Source organism: Urocampus carinirostris, chromosome 1 (genome assembly GCF_059441175.1).
Source record: "Urocampus carinirostris isolate Australia breed hairy pipefish chromosome 1, RoL_Ucar_1.0, whole genome shotgun sequence".
Classification (NCBI taxonomy): Eukaryota; Metazoa; Chordata; class Actinopteri; order Syngnathiformes; family Syngnathidae; genus Urocampus; species Urocampus carinirostris.
In genome coordinates, this window is record NC_142349.1 from 39,683,296 (window position 1) to 39,700,719 (window position 17,424).

Sequence of the window (17,424 nt, forward strand, 5' to 3'; positions counted from 1 at the left end):
TGAATCCAATGTTATGCAAAAGTGTTCAGTGTTATAGTCCGAAGGATACATCAATGCATTTTCAATCAATGCATCAATAGAATACTTTTTTTATTCCTTTGTTTTTACTGTAGTCTTAATTCCATGCGCCTTATAGTCTGGTGTATCTTATATATGGGAAAAAAAATATATATATATATATGTGGGGTAAATTTGATAATCTGGCATGCCTAATAGTGCATAAAGTATGGTAAATTGAGCCACCCATTGGTGTATTCACATCAAATGGCCAGCAAGGGGCAATCTTAAACAACAGCAAGGTTATTTTTTCATCCTGTCAGTTTCAGACATGAAAACCTTAGGAGTAATTCACAGTTTTAAAATCATAAAGGGTGACCTACATGACTTGTGTAGATCCAAGGAGAAAATGTTTTGGGGAGGATGGGAGCATTGGTTCTAATATTTAGCAGAGACGTTCGAGGCGCTGCGTTCGAGTAGTAACAGGAGTTGTTGCCTTTCAGGCTGTGAAACTGTCATGTAAAAGCGAGGATCGACCTTGGGAAGATAGAGTAACGGATGAATCAAATCAATTTTCTTCCTTTCAAGTCTATCATGGTGGAAAACGGTCAACTGCAGCCCATACCTCATGATACAAATGGAGTAAAGTAATCCAGGATAACTGATTGAGCCCTTCTTGAACTAGTTCGGCCGGCACATTCTGGCTTAATCAGTTGCACGTTTGCCACTTCCAATTATAGTGTTTTTTTTATTTTTATTTTTCTCTTTAGGGTTTATCTAATTGATTCATCATAAAGAACACATTTCTCTCTCTGACAAGGAACAGAGAAATGGGAATTGGACCTATATAATCTATATTACCCTTGCCAAAACCTTTTTTTAGAATGTCAAAAATTGCTATTAAATACAGATTCGTCACAGCCCCGATGGGCATTTGACAAGCATTCTTAATTGACTTAGAAATAAAACACATGGCTTTACCATGACTGTTGCAATTATACAGTCAACAGAGTTTAATGGCATCACAATACGGTATATCCAACATGTAGAATGTGAATGCAGGAATAATGCAACTTATTGAGAAAGTTCAAGGAAATGCTATAACATGAGACAGTATACCAGCTCAGTAGCCTAGATGGTAAGGCGCCCGCTTTGAGACTGGGAGGTCGGTGGTTCGCGCCCCGGCCGAGTCATTCCTAAGACTTAAAAAGTGGTCGGCGGCGCCCTCTGTTGGCTGCGGCTGCATCGGCTCGCTACAACGGGTCAGGTGCAATCGACATTTCGTTCTGTGTACATTGTTACACAGAATGACAATACAAGGAAATTATTATTATTATTATTAATAGTCCCAGATGTATCTTTGTGGATCATCTTAGCCTAGTTATTAGCCTGATCAAGAGCAGCCTAGCTGTAGAATATAAATCTCCACTGTCGCTGTGCCGAGCTCAATTTAACCTGCTTTCATTTGAGGCTGAATTCAGCCAAGATAATAAACATTAATATTTTTTGGGGTTGTACACACTTCACACCCTTCTCAACCGTTTAAGCACCTACCCAATTTCATGCCGTTAGTGCCACATTTCCCATGATCAGGCTGTTTTCGTAACGTCTCTTGTATTTTTTCTTGAGGCAGACGGCAGTGGTGACGGTCACCGCCAACATGACGCCCAGTACAGACAGCGAAGAGGCTAAGGCCAGGGTGCTCTCTTCTCCCGCCGATCCTCTGTGCTGGCAGCTTTCGCCGTAGAACCACCAGTCGCCCCCCACGGCGCATCTAGGAGGAGTGGGGAGGTTAGAGGGCAATCCAGTCACGTGCTGATAACGCTTCTTGCTATCTTTTGTCGTTAAGATTGTATCACCTCATGATGACTTAGTATTCTTTCCCTTTAACCCACCTCTTGAGTTAGGACCTTCAATGACCCCAATGCATACAAAGGACGCACACAGTGCGGTAAACAAGTATTTTCTGTGTTTTGTGCATGTTTATCACTCACAATTGTGGGCTCTTCACCTAAAAAAGTCCATGGAATAAAAAGTTTCTGTTTTGCCGTGCAGTCTTAACACGTCCAAGTTCAGCTTAGTTGTCAGCGCACTGAACCACCAGTGGTATAGATGACTTGTTAAAATCCAGTAGATTTGATCTCAATATCACACTATTTTGGGCCCAAAACACCCTTCCTCCTCCTGAGTCCTCACAAAGTTTACCAGCTCAGTAGCCTAGATGGTAAGGCGCCCGCTTTGAGACTGGGAGGTCGGTGGTTCGCGCCCCGGCCGAGTCATTCCTAAGACTTAAAAAGTGGTCGGCGGCGCCCTCTGTTGGCTGCGGCTGCATCGGCTCGCTACAACGGGTCAGGTGCAATCGACATTTCGTTCTGTGTACATTGTTACACAGAATGACAATACAAGGAAATTATTATTATTATTATTATTAAATAAAATATGAAAAATCTGTTTTTTTCTGGGCTTAGCTCTTTAAATCAATTGGTTAGGCTTGGGCTGGGTCTGGCTTTAAAACCCCGGGTAGGGTCGGGCTGAATTTTTTAGGCCCGATCAAACAGACATTAAACAAGACTGTGTTACAGAAAGGTTGCGGACAACGCTTTTAAAAGACTTTTGTTGGCCTTACTTGCAAAGCGCCTTCCCATGTTCCTCCACGCAGACGCCTTCATTCTCACAAAGCACACCGTGGCAGACTCCAAGTGGGGGTGCCGTGCTATGTAAATCCGAAGTGCTTGGCGTAATCGCGCTACTGAACGACGGTTCAGGGGTCGGGGAGGGAGTAGGTTGGCTTGCAGTCAGATGAGACACATCTGGTGAGACGATACAAACAGGAGAACAATGACGTGGAGGCAGGGGGGGGGCATTGCTCGAATTTTGGGTGAAGTGCTTGTAAATGCTTAAAATCGTTGCCATACATTGTCTGCTTAAAAATGACGCCGACACTGTGCTCTGGTGGGTTCGCTTTGGCATTGCATTTCTTCCCTTGTAATAAGCCAGAGCTGGTATTTGTTTGTACAGCATTGTCTTATGAAGCGTCATCGCTCCCTACGGGTTGTGCCCAAGAGGACAGGCGCATGCTACACCTAATCAGGGCACTATAAAATGTATATCAGTGTAAGGATTACCTATCAATTATAGGCCATGCAAAAGATTGAGGTAGCATTTCCCAATGTTAAATTGTAATGGGAATAATTTCCTGCAACTGAAAATGTAAGCTACATATTGCTGTCATTTTACCCTAAAAAGTATATGGAGAGAGATTTGTCTCAAATATATTTGCACACATGTTGTTCAGATTCACAAATATATTCGCAATTTACTCAAGAGTTAAAGATCACGCATGTAAATCGCAGATATATTTGTGGCCCGGCAAAATGTTCGATTCACACCGGATTTTTCCTTTTAATTCTAGATGGAAATTGGAAAATTTGCTTTGAGAGTCCTTAAAAAGTGCTTGAATTTGGAAGGTGTACGAAGCCTGTAAAATACATTTTTAAAGTAGAATCCATATTAAAATTACTTAATAAGCATTGTTTTATGTCATAATTTTAGAAAAAGCATACATAAAATCAACCTTATATTCAGAAGAGTCTTTTCTAAAAATAAAAAATAAATAAAAGTCATCATCATCACCTGAAGCATCCATGACAAGGGCACTGGTGAACTCAATTCCAACTGTCAGTACCTTCCATGCTGAGGAGAAAAATTGCATCTCCACCCTTGATGAAGTCTCTGCTCCTTGCTCTCAGGTGGGTCAAGTAGACCGAGGTACCGCTGCCTGGCCCCCGAAAGTACTTGGACCCGTCCACATCCACCACCTCAATGCCAACCTTACGGGGGTCGTCCCAGAAGAGCTTGCTGGAATCTGACAGAAATCACAAACGTCGTGAGGGAGACTCGCAATCAAGACAAAAGACTCACGCGTCAACCTGAAATCTTGCTGGGATCGGTGGTGACGCTGCGCTGGTTGGACATTCGCTTCTGGATGTGAGGGTGCTGGTCCATGAGCATCATTGTCATTTGCTTCCAGGAGCAAGGCCACGTCTGGCCACTGTCGCCTTTTCGGGCCACCAGGTTGGCATAGGCTGCCATGTTCCCTGGGGAGCTGGACTTGCCGCTGGGATAGAGCTTCATCTGAAAGCTGTAGCCCTCCTTAGAAGTAAAGGGTGGACTGAAAATAGCCTCGTCCAATGGGGTGTTCTCCATGACCTGGCTGAAGTTCTTTACACGCCACATGAACTCGGGACAAATTGTCTCTGAGATATTGATGTCGTCCAGTGACAGTCCTCCTGATGATGGTCCAGTACCTCTTTTGGTTCCCTGGAAGACCACCCGGAACTTCTTTGTGACATTTAGGCTGATGTGGTGCAACTGCCACAGGTCCTGAGGGGGTCCTGTTGTACATCACATGAGCTACTGTATCTTACTCTAGAGCATTTTTTTCTCCGTTTTTTTAACAGATTTATTCTCAATGAAAATGTATCACCTAAGTATATTATACTGACCGTCAACGGTGTGGACTAAGCGCAGTTTCCCATTGGGGTTGGTTTTGTCATACTCCCTCACAAAGATCTCGAGTGAATCGTTGAAGCTGCCACTGTTGTAGAAAAAGAACTGAAGACATTGGTATCCTCGCTTTGGGTAAAGGATTCGACTCTCGAGAAGAGCCGTGTCGCCGCTGTAGCCTGAGCTTGTGTTAAAGTGCATGAAATAGCCCAAACCTGGAAAAAACAAGTAAGCGGTTCATGAATTAAAAATGACATTTGGTTGACATCAGACAGGATGCTCTCTTTATAGTGAGCATGTAGAATTTGAAGGAATTGAAGGAACAAGTTGAAAATATTAGGTCCTAAAAGACCAATCTGGTTAAGATTTGGATTGAGAACAAGATCAACAACAAGTAAAGCTTTGGAAGCAAGTGACCTAATATTCAAATGACCAAGTTTCAGCTGTGCTGAGACTTTCAACGTATCTGGAGTCTTTGTAGTAATCACCATAAGATGCAGTCGCTCTGCCATGTTGTGTCTCGGACGATGGCAGGTGCGGTTATAATTCCCCATCACAGGAATAATGTTGACAGGGGAGATTGGTAAAACAAATGTTGTTTGGCTGAGGTAGAGTTCCATCACCATCATGTGGTTCTCTGCCATTTCCGAAATAACTTTTGTGGTCCCACCGTTGTAGCTCCCTTGGTTTAGCATCGTAGCCCGAACGGCAGCCCCACTTTTGTTTACGATCACTTACAGGCTTGCTGACTGAGGATCTTTCTATGGTCCTTGGACTTTCAGTTTAAAATATTATCAACATATTGCTCTCCTCGGGTGTTGTTGCGGAGCCTCCTAAGTCTGCGGTCATTAAACCTACGCTTAAATGGCCAAACCTTGACCCGAAAAGTCTGTAATTATGGACCTGTGTCAAACCTTCCGTTTATTTCTAAAATACTTGAAAAAGTTGTGGCACAGCAGCTAAATTATTTTATGTCTGAGAATAATCTTTTGGAATGTATGCAGTCAGAATTCAGGGCTAATCAAAAAGCGCTTTGGGAAGTCTTGACTTGAAAAGCGCTATATAAATGCAGATCATTTCATTTCATAATCACTCTACTGAGACAGCCCTGGTTAAAGTAACGAACGACCTGCTCCTGGCAAAAGGACTCCGGCGCTTCATCACTGATGCTGATGCTGGACTTCAGTGCTGTCTTTGACATTGTGGACCATAATATCTTACTGATGATTGGTCTCTGAGGAACTGCCCTCTCTTGGTTCAAACCCTACCTCTCAGATAGGACGCATTGTGTTAGATACGGTGATAGGAACTCTGAGACCTTTGGTGTTGCCTGTGGCATTCCGCAGAACTCAGTTCCTGGTGCCGGTTCCTTTTTTCAGCCCGGGAGTTTTATACCCGAAGCCGAGGAGGAATTTGAATGACTGGAACAGCAGGGAGCTCATATGGTGCATTTTTTTGGGAAGAAATTCAGGTATATATTGATAAGTTAACAGAAAACACAGATGAAAACCAATTTACCTATATATAGTATCGGTCATTTGAAATCAAAATTGCATTTGCCTACCCAACAAGTAGTTAAGCTTTACGCTAAACCCTTACAACTCTTATGAAGTAGTTTCACTACACAAATTTTAAGTAAGTTACTTAAAACATCAAAATCCTCTTAAACAAAGCACTGGTCTCTGCAATTTTTTTTGATGACTGTCATTGTCGATAGAAAATTTCCTTTACAGTGTACATCAGAACAAAGACAGTAAGCTTCTTAGCCTAGTTTTCACACATGTTAAAACAGAGAAGCTCTGCTCACATGCAACCCGAGTACAGGAAAGGCTCAACAGAACCTTATATGCCAGCCAAATGACATGGTAGGCATCTTTGAGGAAGTTATATTGTGAGAGGACTTGCTTTTTTCTTCTTTTCTCCAATCTTTTTTTTTCCTCTTTTTTTGTATTATATTTACCCTTTTTCTTATTTTTTCCCTTCCTTTTCTCATTTTCCTTGTATTCTTTTGAGTCTTCTCGCCATTTTTTTTTCTTTTAATATTTTTTTCTTCTTCTAATGTTTCCTTTTTCGTTGTTGTCTTTTTTTTTCTTTTTTTTTTTTGTCCCCTAAAAGTAATTTTTTGCATAACGGTACATAATATTTTTAATCTATGGATATAGGTGCCCTGCGATTGGCTGGCAACTAGTCCAGGGTGTCCCCTGCCCACTGCCCGATGATTGCTGGGATGGGCTCCAGCACACCCGCGACCCTACTGAGGATAAGCGGTGCAGCTAATGAGATGAGATGAGATGAGATGGATATAGGCTACAAAAACCATTAAGAGGCTTTTCGGAGCTGAAAGATTATGCTCTTTTTAGTGAGCGGAGCAGAAAGAGCCGCTTCTCGAAAAAGTAATTACAAGCCTATGTCAGACCTACCGTTTCTCTCTAATGTACTGGAAAAAGTTGTGGCACAGCAGCTAATTGATTTAATGTCTGAGAATAATTTTCTTGAATTTTAGCAGTCAGGATTCAGAGCTAATCACTCTACTGAGACAGCCCTGGTTAAAGTAACCAAAGATCCTCTAGTTACACTATAAGAATTTTACTAGAACAGCTTATTTCCATTTTTGCAACATCGCTAAAATTTGCCCTGTGATGTCTCAGCCAGATGTTGAGATATAATTCATGCAATGGTTACCTTTCGTCTCAATTACTCTAATCTACTGCTCTAATGCACAGAATCCATAACAAAGAGAAAAGATCCCTTGAGAAATCTTTGAGCAATAAGACTGAATTGCAGAAATAAGTAAGCAGCGTCTCAAGTGAAAAAAATGACAATTGCCTGGTCACATCAAAGTGTATGTTGACTTGTGTTTTTAATGAGTGTTCATCAACTGACAACTGTTATTTTCAATATTTGATAACCGTTGCCTACTCCTGATGAAAGTGTAATCTGTCTAAAGAACGGCGTTGTCTGTTCTAAATGGACAGTTGAAAGTCAACAGCAATATAAAATGTTGACTAGGCTTTGTTGACTTATTTTTCCCCAGAATCTGTAGCATCGCTGTGTAGAATTTTTAAGGCAAATGCTCAATAAATATATGTGGTTATTTGGGATTCCTTCTCCCCTATGGGTCGCGGCCAAGAGGACAGGTGCATGCTACACGAGTTTTCCTTGCCCTCATGTATGTTTTAGATCAGGGGATGGTGTAATAATAGTCTGTGGTCTGTGCAGCCCTTTGAGACTTCTTGTGATTAAGGGTTATACAAATAAACATGACTTGACTTTACTTGACTTACTCTCCAGTCTCCCGAAGTCTAGCATCAAGAGCCTGCAGCTGGTATAAAATGCTGCAGCAAGGCTTATCAAATCCAGTTACCAGCCTTCCTGTGCAGAGTTTGCATGTTCTTACCGTACTTGCGTGGGTTTCCTCCAGGCACTCCGGTTTCCTCCCATATTTCAAAAACAGGCATGTCAGGATTATTGGCAAGAGTGAATTGTCTGCCTCTATGTGCCCTGCGACTGTCTGGCAACCAGTTCAGGGTGTCCCCTGCCCACTGCCCAAAGATGGCTGGGATAGGCTCCAGCACCCCCGCAACTCCACTGAGGATAAGCGGTGTGGATAATGGACGGATGGATGTACACATACATATTCAGGTGTGTGTATACAGAGCCCAACAGTGAGCCGGTATGCAGGAATAGACCCTGTAGCTCGTGCTGTAGTTTATATTTAATGCACCTTATAATACGGGGAGCCTTATTTATGAAAAGTATATGATTCAAGACAAATTTTTGGGATTGCTCCTGATAATTTAGTGCGCCTTATGGTGCAAAAAGTATGGTAATCTCACCTGTGCACTTTCCCATGTTGGAATAGTCCACGTGAGGGCCCCCTGGTGCCTTGGAGAGCCTTTGCCAATCCCCTCGGTCACCCTGGCCCTGAATCATCCCGCAGATGTTCTCCCGCTCAAAGTCGCACGAATCCAGAAAGGAAAAGCCCCGAGCTGGAGGACAAAGTCCCCTTTGAATGGCCATGGAGTCATTTGGTCGGGTACTGGTCCTTCCGCTCTCCGACGACAACCACAACAAGACAATAAAAAAAGCGGCGGTTCTACTTACTGCAGTTGTAGAGGCGCGAAAGCTTGAGCAGGTCACTGTCACTGAACTCCATCCTCTGGCCGATGACGTCGGCGAAGGCGGCGATCTTGGTGACGATGGTGGGCTCGGAGCCGTTACTGAAGGCCTTCTTACTGTAGTGCATCATGGAACCGTAATCATAAGGAACGCCGAGTGAACTGGACGTGGTGTCGTTGTGGACTTTGAAATTGTGCTCGCGCCCTGCGTAGGGCAAAAAAAAACACTGCTCACTCGCGCTCCCAACGTAAAAAAATGCAAAGATTATATGCCAGTCTATAGCGGGAATTCTACCTAAACCAAGAGATTATATGAAACATATTAAACACTCCATGTGCAAATGGTGTGATTTTGTAATTCACATTTTTTTCTACCATTTTCTTACCCGTCATTTACACGACTATAAATCAATTCATGGTATACAGTATAATACAATGTCGACCGGGGATAACGGTTGCTGCCACAAGGGCACGCTATAGTGGCCTGAACTATGAGAAAAATGTGTTCTGCTCTCCTTGCTCTCAACAAGAGTCGGCTGAGATAAAGGATCATGGCCATAACTGTGCAATTCATATTGGGCAGTCCAGAACGGCACGCTGGTGACAAAAGCGCCTTCTGCTGGTTCCTGCCCACAGAGATATGGGATTGGGGATAATAGATCGGGCTGTTCGAGTGCAGTTCACTTTTGGGTGGAGAGAATGGCAAAAAGTACCTGAAGGGCCAGACAAAAATGCGCTCTGCCGGCCCCCACTCACTGCAATAGTCAACTGGGTATCATGGATCATGGCCCACACTGGCACCCTTCTGCAGCTCGGTTAATAAAAGCCCCTGTTATCAGCAATAGTTGATCGAGGATAAAGGATCATGGCCACAACAAAAGTTCCTTCTGCTGGGCTCCGCTTGAAGCAAAATGGGATTTTGGGGTAATGGATAACAGCTGTTCGAGTGCAGTTCACATTTAGGAGGACAGAACAGCAAAATAGACCACGCTTGCAGCTATGGTCGACTGGGGATAACAAATTGCTAACAATACACAGCAGTTCAATTTAGGCAGGCCGCGACAGCACGATTTGCCTCTTAAAGTGATGGGACCAAACAGCATGGCAGGTTTTTGTGTTTAAGTGTTCTAAGAAATGTAGTCTTTGATGAAGTGCAAAATCCTCTAATTCCACTATTGCTTACCCTCTGAGATGCGGTCCCACACAATTTCTACATAATCGTCTCTGTCTGCCCTGGACTGCTCGTGCCAGAAGCCCAACGCGTGCAGGAACTCGTGCTCGATGGTGGCGATGCGGTCGCAGTTTTCGCCGATGGACAGCCGCTGCCTCCCGACGCGTTGGTTGCCCACCGAGGAGAAGCATCTTCAAGAACAGCCCAAAACAAAAAACTGGAAATTTCATCTGGAAATTCCCACGTCCGTAAACTAAAACAACTGCAAAGCAAAGGCCCAACCCGTTTCCTTTGAAGATGCCGATGTAATTTGCTTCTCCGGTCCAGGGCTTGAAATCGATGCAGGTCTTTAGGCGGTACTGCTCAAAAGCCTTCAAGATCACACCTTTGGCGTTGATTTCTGCGCAGGAAAGTCATCTTGTTCATGGTACACTGGTAAAAGAATGTCATACACCCTATAATAATACACATTACATCATTGTTATGCCCCCACAATGTCATTTAAACAAGTTGTTGTGGAAATTTGGTTGACTTACGTTTTGTATTCTATTTTTGACCCTCCTGTCTTGCTGTAACCAGCTCAGGGTCGTGTCTTACACATCAGGAAACAGGAGCACATGGCAGACAACAATACTCACAGCAGCAGGCTCTAAGCTCATTTCAACATTGAACAGATCTACACCTGTACCTATTTGATTGATATGAAACTGGCATATGACTGCTTTAACACATTGTTTGTGCTTTTTTTTTTTTAGTTCATTCTTGTGTTTCGATAAATTCTGAATCTGAAAAGTTTGTTTGGGTTTATCTGCACTTTTACAAAATTACGATTACGATTCTTCACTAAAAAGGCTTAAACCACACTCAAGTATCGTAAGTCTTTTTTCAATGAGGAATTAATCATGTTCGCTATCTGCTAAGCCAGCCAGAAAGAAGGAAGATCAGGATAGTTATACAGTTCATTGGATAACTGGTAACATACAAGCAATTGGATTTTTAGCGGTGCAGCATCATCTTTTAGGATAGGGTAGGCTAGGCAAGGCAAACACGGAGGCGATGATGAATGTTTTTGGTGGATGTTTCTTTTAGTGGGGATTTTACTGTCCTGTTGTGAGCCATGTTTTCATGCAGCACTTCTAGTGGCATTTTTTTTCTGAAAAGTGCTTTACAATTATAAAGTTCACGAAAATAAAGAAATATAAATAAAAGCCATATTCACCGAGGTCATCCCCCATGTAATACGGGATGGTCGTGGGCCACCTGTACTCTTCGCCTATGATGGAGTTCCGGCTTTGCTTCTGGTAAATCCCAACCGAAAAGCTCGCGTGAGCAAAACCTAATGCATTTTGACAATGATCATAATCATTCCATTACAAACCTCGCCAAGCACGATGTCGCCTTCGACCAAATCTAATCCCGCTTCTGTAACACCAAAGTCTGATCACAAAATGCAGTAGAAATGGAGTGTTTTACACTCCCCCTTTAAACTACCTCCATTGATTTCAAAAATATCCAAATCTCGTCCGCCGTCCACATCCAATTCTGTAAAAAAAAATTCAGTTACGCTCATGAGAAATAAATGCGTGCTGCTCCCCCGTGACAATTCCTCACCTTGTAATACTTCTGGAGTCTGAAAAAAATACAGAAAAATATCACAAAACAATGCAGTAAACACATGAAGATATCATTTTTGTTTTCTCACCATGCACAATGCGGCACTGGAGAATAAACACAGGACGTAAACCACCAAAGATGTTGCCCTCGCCATGTCCTGTAGTTAATTTGTGAGGGCAATGTTAAACGGACGCTCATCTACAGTAATGCTTCGGGATCTCAAAGACACGCATGTGATTTGGTGAATGATTGACAGCTCGTCAAAGGGTCAAAGCAATACGATCGCTTTAGATAGCTCGTGGAAATCTGTTATCTACAAACAAACCTTTATATGTCATGATAAAAACACTGTGTCAATTTTAGAGAAATCTACTGGTGATTTTGTTTTTCCAACATTTAGACAAGCAAACTACAGCCCGCTGGCATCATATGGCAGTCAGCCCTCTTGATCCGGCCCACCAAATAAACATTGTAAAAATGTAATGACAGTAATATAAGTGCCAAAAAAGTGCCAAAGCTGCGTTATGTGCACAAGTGACAAGTCAGTCGACCAATCATGTTGTAGATAACAAATCAAACAGCATTTATGCCTAACTCATGGTCTTGATTTAAAGACTCAATGTAATATTTGACCATTACATGTTGCTGTATTGTGTACTGCAGGGGTCCCCAACATTTTCTAAGCTGAGGTCTTATTTTTTGTTACTGATTAGCATGAAGGGCTACCAAATTGATGTGCATTTTTCCTAAAATAACATGTTATTACCATTTTGTTATTATGTTGTTATCAGGGTTTAATTATCAGAAGTTAAAATAGGCTGAGTCAATCCCTGAACTTCAATAATCACATAGACCCATGATATATTTTCAGAATCTTTGTGGATTATTTAGCACCTCCTTCTTGACCAAATTTTAAGGACTTTCATAAGCAATTTTCCAATTTCTCCAGTACCATTAAAAGAAAATATCCGGTGTGAATCGTGTATTTTACAGATCCACAAATATATCTAAAATTGCGATTTTTAATCTTGTGTGTGCATTCATCAAGACATATAATGTTTAGACCTAGTATATTTGTGGACGTAAACAATACATGTGTGAAAATACCCATATAGGTGTTAGGTAAAGTGACAGTACTATGTATCTTATATTTCCACTGGGAAAGGCTAGCTTTTTTTTTTTTTACACGGCCCATAATAAACGTCCATAATGCGTAATCTTTCTACCAATGCACATTTCATAGTGCCCTGTTTAGGAGTAGTATACACCAATCCCATACAAATTAATGCCAGCTGCCGTTGTCACAACAAAAGAAATCCAATGACAAAGGAAAGCAACCAGAGAGCAGCGTTTCTGTCATTTTAAAGTAGACTTGTTGAGAAACATGGCCACAATTTAGAGCATTTAAAAGCACGTATCCCAAATTTCAAGCGCTTTTCAATCCTTGAAAACACGACATTAAAAGTCGAGCATTAACAATCATCGCGCAAAAGCAAAAACCTTGCAAAAAATGAGAAAGTCCTGGGCAAAAATGTAAAAAACGTACAGTTTGGTCACTTTGAGCCTCCTAAACTTAAATCTTCCTTGTGCTTTTTAGCACTTGTTTTCAGTTGAACTACACAATACAACGACATCTAGTGGTCAAATATCACACAATGTCCCTTTCTATCAGTGATGGTGGTTTCGAAATTATGAGAGTCCAAAGTAGGTGCAAACACAACAAACACGGCCCTTAAGTTCACCTGCTACATTTTGGCCATCTGTGATTACTTATTGATATTTTGTGACTTGGCGCTTTATATCACTTTGGTAAGCGCACCAAACAGGATGGAGCTAATGGAGCTGCACTGATAAGGTTCCTTGACTGTTTGCAAGATGACTTGTGCATTTGTGACACCTGCAAATATGGTCACAAATTTTGAATTGATTGCTTATTTATATTGTTGGTGAAAAAAAACAATTTGCCGTGTAGGTTGAAGGAGTATCCATGTGTGGACGTGCTTTTGGTATGCTGTTTTAAACTGACTTCCTCGGACTAGGGGTATATATGATATTTTGATTATTGGTTGAGTTTATTTAGCCCTCTTTTTAATAATTTGCCTCGTAAAAGCATAGTAACAACATGATAAGTTGTTTTTTAGAAATGTATTTAAATAAATTCCGGTCTCATGGACAAATAAATCTATTCATTCATCCGTCCATTCATCCATCTATTATCTGCACCGCTTATCGTCAGTAGGTGCCGGAGCCCATCGCAGCCATCTTTGGGAAGGGGGAAGGGGACACTCTGAACCGGTTGCCAGCCAGTCGCAGGGCACACAGAGACAGACAATTCACTCGAGACAATTTGGACCGGCCAATTTACCTGACATGCATGTTTTTGGAACGTGGGAGGAAACCGGAGTGCCCGGAGAAAACCCACGCAAGCAAGGGGAGCACATGCAAACTCCCCACAGGAAGGTTTGATGCCATGACCTCACAAATATGCCGCAGACGCGCTAACCACTGCCCTTCCGTGCTGCCCAAAATCTATTCAAGCATTGATAATGATTTTTAAGCAATGAATTAAGAGAGTAAAATGAGAATTAATTCAACAAGTATATCGAACACAAAAGTATTTACTCATTTTTTTATTTTTTTATTTGACAGGAAATACATCAATTTAAAGTCCAATGTATGGGTATTGTAAAGCAAATGAATAAAAATGGTGCAGTTTTTCTGCTAGCTATGTGGCTACCTTTTTAGCATTGTGGCTAGCTATCTTCCAACCTCTTAAGCTATTTAGCAAGCTATCTGACTAGCTTTTTACTTTTTTTTTGCTTTTTTTTTGCATGCTATCTTTGCATATGGGTCAATTCCACGCGATCTCCTCGACACTGCTATGGAGCATTATCATATCCCACAGCAGATCAGAGGTATGATCACCTCCTACTTCAGTGGATTTAAGTTACGGTTCCAAACCACCCAGTTTCCTACCCAATGACACAACTTGGAGAAGGGGATCGTAATGGATTGCACCATCTCCCCTATCCTGTTTCTGATGGGAATGAATCTACTCATCACTGCCGCAGTGAAAAAGGCCACAGGTTCGATGATGAGGTCTGGTATATGCCAACCTCCATTGAGATGCTTAATGGATCATCTCCACATTACAGCAGAAACCTATGTGCAGGATGGATCCTGAAGGCACTTGACGAAGGAGCAATCTGGGCTCGGATGAATTACAAGCCTAAAAAGTCAAGGTAGGCACCTTTCTGGATCTTTTTCTTGGTCCGTTCAATGTAAGACACCCTTCCAACACCAGCTAATCTTTACAGGCAGGGGTTGATGGTCGACCCACAGTGCAGGCTATCTCATGGGAGAGGGACACACTGGCAGGATGCCAGACTGCTCTTAGCCAGGGCAGATACTGCTGGCGCCACAACAAAGTCCTCATCGCACTGGCCTTCATCTTGGAGCAGGAAAGGCGTAAGAAGCACCAACCTCAACCTAGTTCAACACATTTAATCCAGTTCATCAGGGAAGGGGAGAAACCATCGTCCTCCAAGTAGACCAAGAAGAGCCTCTTGCAAACAGCACCAGCATGGGAGACGAGTGAAGGAAATTACTCTGACCCCAGGTACTCCAAACTTCCCTGAAGCCAGACATGGCGATTTGGTCAGATGAGGCTCAAAAGATCATCCTGATTGAGCTAACTGTACCATGAGAAGATGGATGCAGCGAAGCCCGTGAAAGGAAAAACGGCAAGTATCATGAACCGCCCCAACAGTGCAGGGACAAGGGATGGCAGACCTGGCCATTTCCAGTGGAGGTCAGGTGCAGGGGCTTCCAGCGCAATCTGTATGGGACACATTGACACCTCTGGAAATAAGAGGGAGGTAGAGGAAGGCAGCTGCTGGTAGGGTGGGGGAAGCCGCGGAGAGAGCCTCTTGCTGGCTCTGGAGTAGGAGGGAGGAGTTTAGCTGGAGACCAGGAGAAGATGGGCAGTGACTGGTCATCACTTCAGGCCCGCCAACTCGAGGGCATTGTGGATCCGAGTCGAAACGCCTAGTGACAGTTGAACACCAACTGACGAAATCTTCTCCTTGTCGGAGGCTACAGTCATTTTTTGTTTGACTGGAAAGTTAGCTCAAATTATTAGTGTATTTTACCTTTTCTGCTAGTTATCAAGCTAAATTTTGGCCTGCTTTCAAGCTAGCTAACTAGCTTTGTTTTTAAGCTTTCTATCTGGCTATTTCGATGGCTGTTCACTCTTTTAGCTAACTATCTAGCTCCATTTTAGTTTTGTTTTCTGTTTACGTTTTAAGCTACCGATTAGTTATTTAGCAAGCTATGTAGATAAGTTGCTGTTTTAGAAATACATATAGAACTCATTGTCCTTTGCGCTAATTAGTAACAAAAAGTAGCTCTCAGCTCCCAAAAAAAATCTGTTGCGGAGGGGAGACAGAAGTTTATCACAATCTTGGCTGTTTTTTTTCTATTTTTATTCTAGCATAAAAATTGTCAAAGTAAGAAAATGCATGGTTCAAATACAGTCCAAAGGCCAACCCCAACCCCAAAAAGATAAAAAAAGAAGAGTATATTCGAGCGCATCCAAGAATTTCACATACTTGCTGGCCCACCAAAAGGGGCTGCAATGAATTTTAGCCAGAAAATGGCCTTAGCCAGTAGAATGTTTTGAAGTTACATGCACCACCTTTAAACAACAGACATTTGGAACTTAATTTCTTGTATATTAGCATCTCGTCAATGTTTGATTTCTTTCTTGAAAAGAAACTGTGTTTAAACATAATACATCTGCAACAATTGTGTGAATGGAAGTTTTATCTTTTAAAGTTGCCACAATATAAAGTCCCAAACTTGTCCCCCTTTGTATCCTAAATTTGTCTTTTTTTCAGGACTTTCTCTACATTAAAAAAACACAAACATATTATCGTGTGACAGCTTTTGGCCGTTGTAACAATGCACCTTCAGGTAGGTCAAAAAAAGAACCTGATTCAGGTCACTAAACAGGCAACCCATAGAAAGAAATAATGTAACTCATTTTTCAAAACTGGCGGCACGACAGCTAAGTGGTTAGCGTGTCCGCGGCACCATTCTGAGGTCTATGGGTTTAAATCCAGCTACCGGCTGCAGAGTTTGCATGTTCTCCCCGTGCTTGCGTGGGTTTCCTGCGGGCTCTCCGGTTTCCTCCTACATTCCAAAAACATGCATTTCAGGTGAATTGGCTGGTCCAAATTGTCCCTGGGTGTGAATGAGCGAGTATCATTAAAAAGAGGAAAATGTTACCACATACCCAAATTTTTATGCTCGAAATCCGACTCCAGAATGTTTAAAACTAGAAGTGGCAAACTTTGACCCAAACAGAAAAACTAATGCGATAGATGCAGCAGTTGACGTGACTTAGTCTCACTTCTAGATAAAGCAGCCATAGACTAAGATTATATTTTATTTTTTGAATAATTGGTAAAGAAAATAAAAACATCTGCAAACGTTTTTAGGTGGAGAAAAGCTGTAGTTTCCCCAACCCTGTGGTCCGCAACCTTTTATGTGTCACAGACCGGTTTATGGTCTGACTGTATTCCCGCTGGCCCGCCCAATAACTATATCAGTAATAATCACAATAATGATATTAATCCCAAATCCACAGTGTAATCACTAGATCACCAGGGACTTATGTGACAGGAAAAATAATTGATTTTATCTTGTCACACTATTTTTACTCACGGTACCACGTTGTACAATGTTGTTTTGGATGAACTCTTTCCCATAATGCTCCTTACAACATCGTACAACAAACGTGAGTAAAAATAGTGTGATGATGAGATAAAATATAATGCATTTTTCTTTGTTATCGACAATCTTAGTGGCCTAGTGATTAGGATTTGGCGTTCTCACTTTCAAAATCAGGGTTCGATTCCCATTGCATCAAACGAGGTCAGCGATATTTGTGGACTTACTAATCTTTGCAAAATGACGGTGCTATACTACCGTAAAACTTTGGTATGATGTGCACCG

The 17,424-nt window shown here is 42.1% G+C and overlaps 1 protein-coding gene across 1 annotated transcript; it reads right to left on the minus strand.

Moving 5' to 3' along the window:
- Window positions 1–1,557: 1,557 nt before the first annotated feature.
- mep1bb (meprin A subunit beta b) lies at window positions 1,558–11,560 on the minus strand. Its single transcript, XM_088331649.1, has 14 exons — window positions 11,495–11,560; window positions 11,404–11,422; window positions 11,281–11,334; window positions 11,171–11,211; window positions 11,012–11,090; window positions 10,075–10,192; window positions 9,805–9,983; window positions 8,608–8,826; window positions 8,340–8,492; window positions 4,503–4,718; window positions 3,927–4,391; window positions 3,683–3,862; window positions 2,624–2,807; window positions 1,558–1,771 (listed from the first exon to the last, which is right to left on the minus strand). The coding sequence occupies exons 1-14, from the start codon at window positions 11,558–11,560 to the stop codon at window positions 1,558–1,560; spliced, it is 2,187 nt and encodes a 728-aa protein (XP_088187775.1).
- Between the last annotated feature and the right edge of the window lie 5,864 nt (window positions 11,561–17,424).

What these genes read in the sequence shown, in the direction of transcription:
- mep1bb (XM_088331649.1), bottom strand. Translation starts at nt 11,560, where the DNA reads ATGGCGAGGGCAACATCTTTGGTGGTTTACGTCCTGTGTTTATTCTCC. An exon ending in TTTTGAAATCAATGGAGGTA is followed by an intron (nt 11,212 to 11,280) that starts GTTTAAAGGGGG and finishes GTGTTACAGAAG; the next exon opens with CGGGATTAGATTTGGTCGAA. An exon ending in CTTAGTCCACACCGTTGACG is followed by an intron (nt 4,392 to 4,502) that starts GTCAGTATAATA and finishes GATGTACAACAG; the next exon opens with GACCCCCTCAGGACCTGTGG.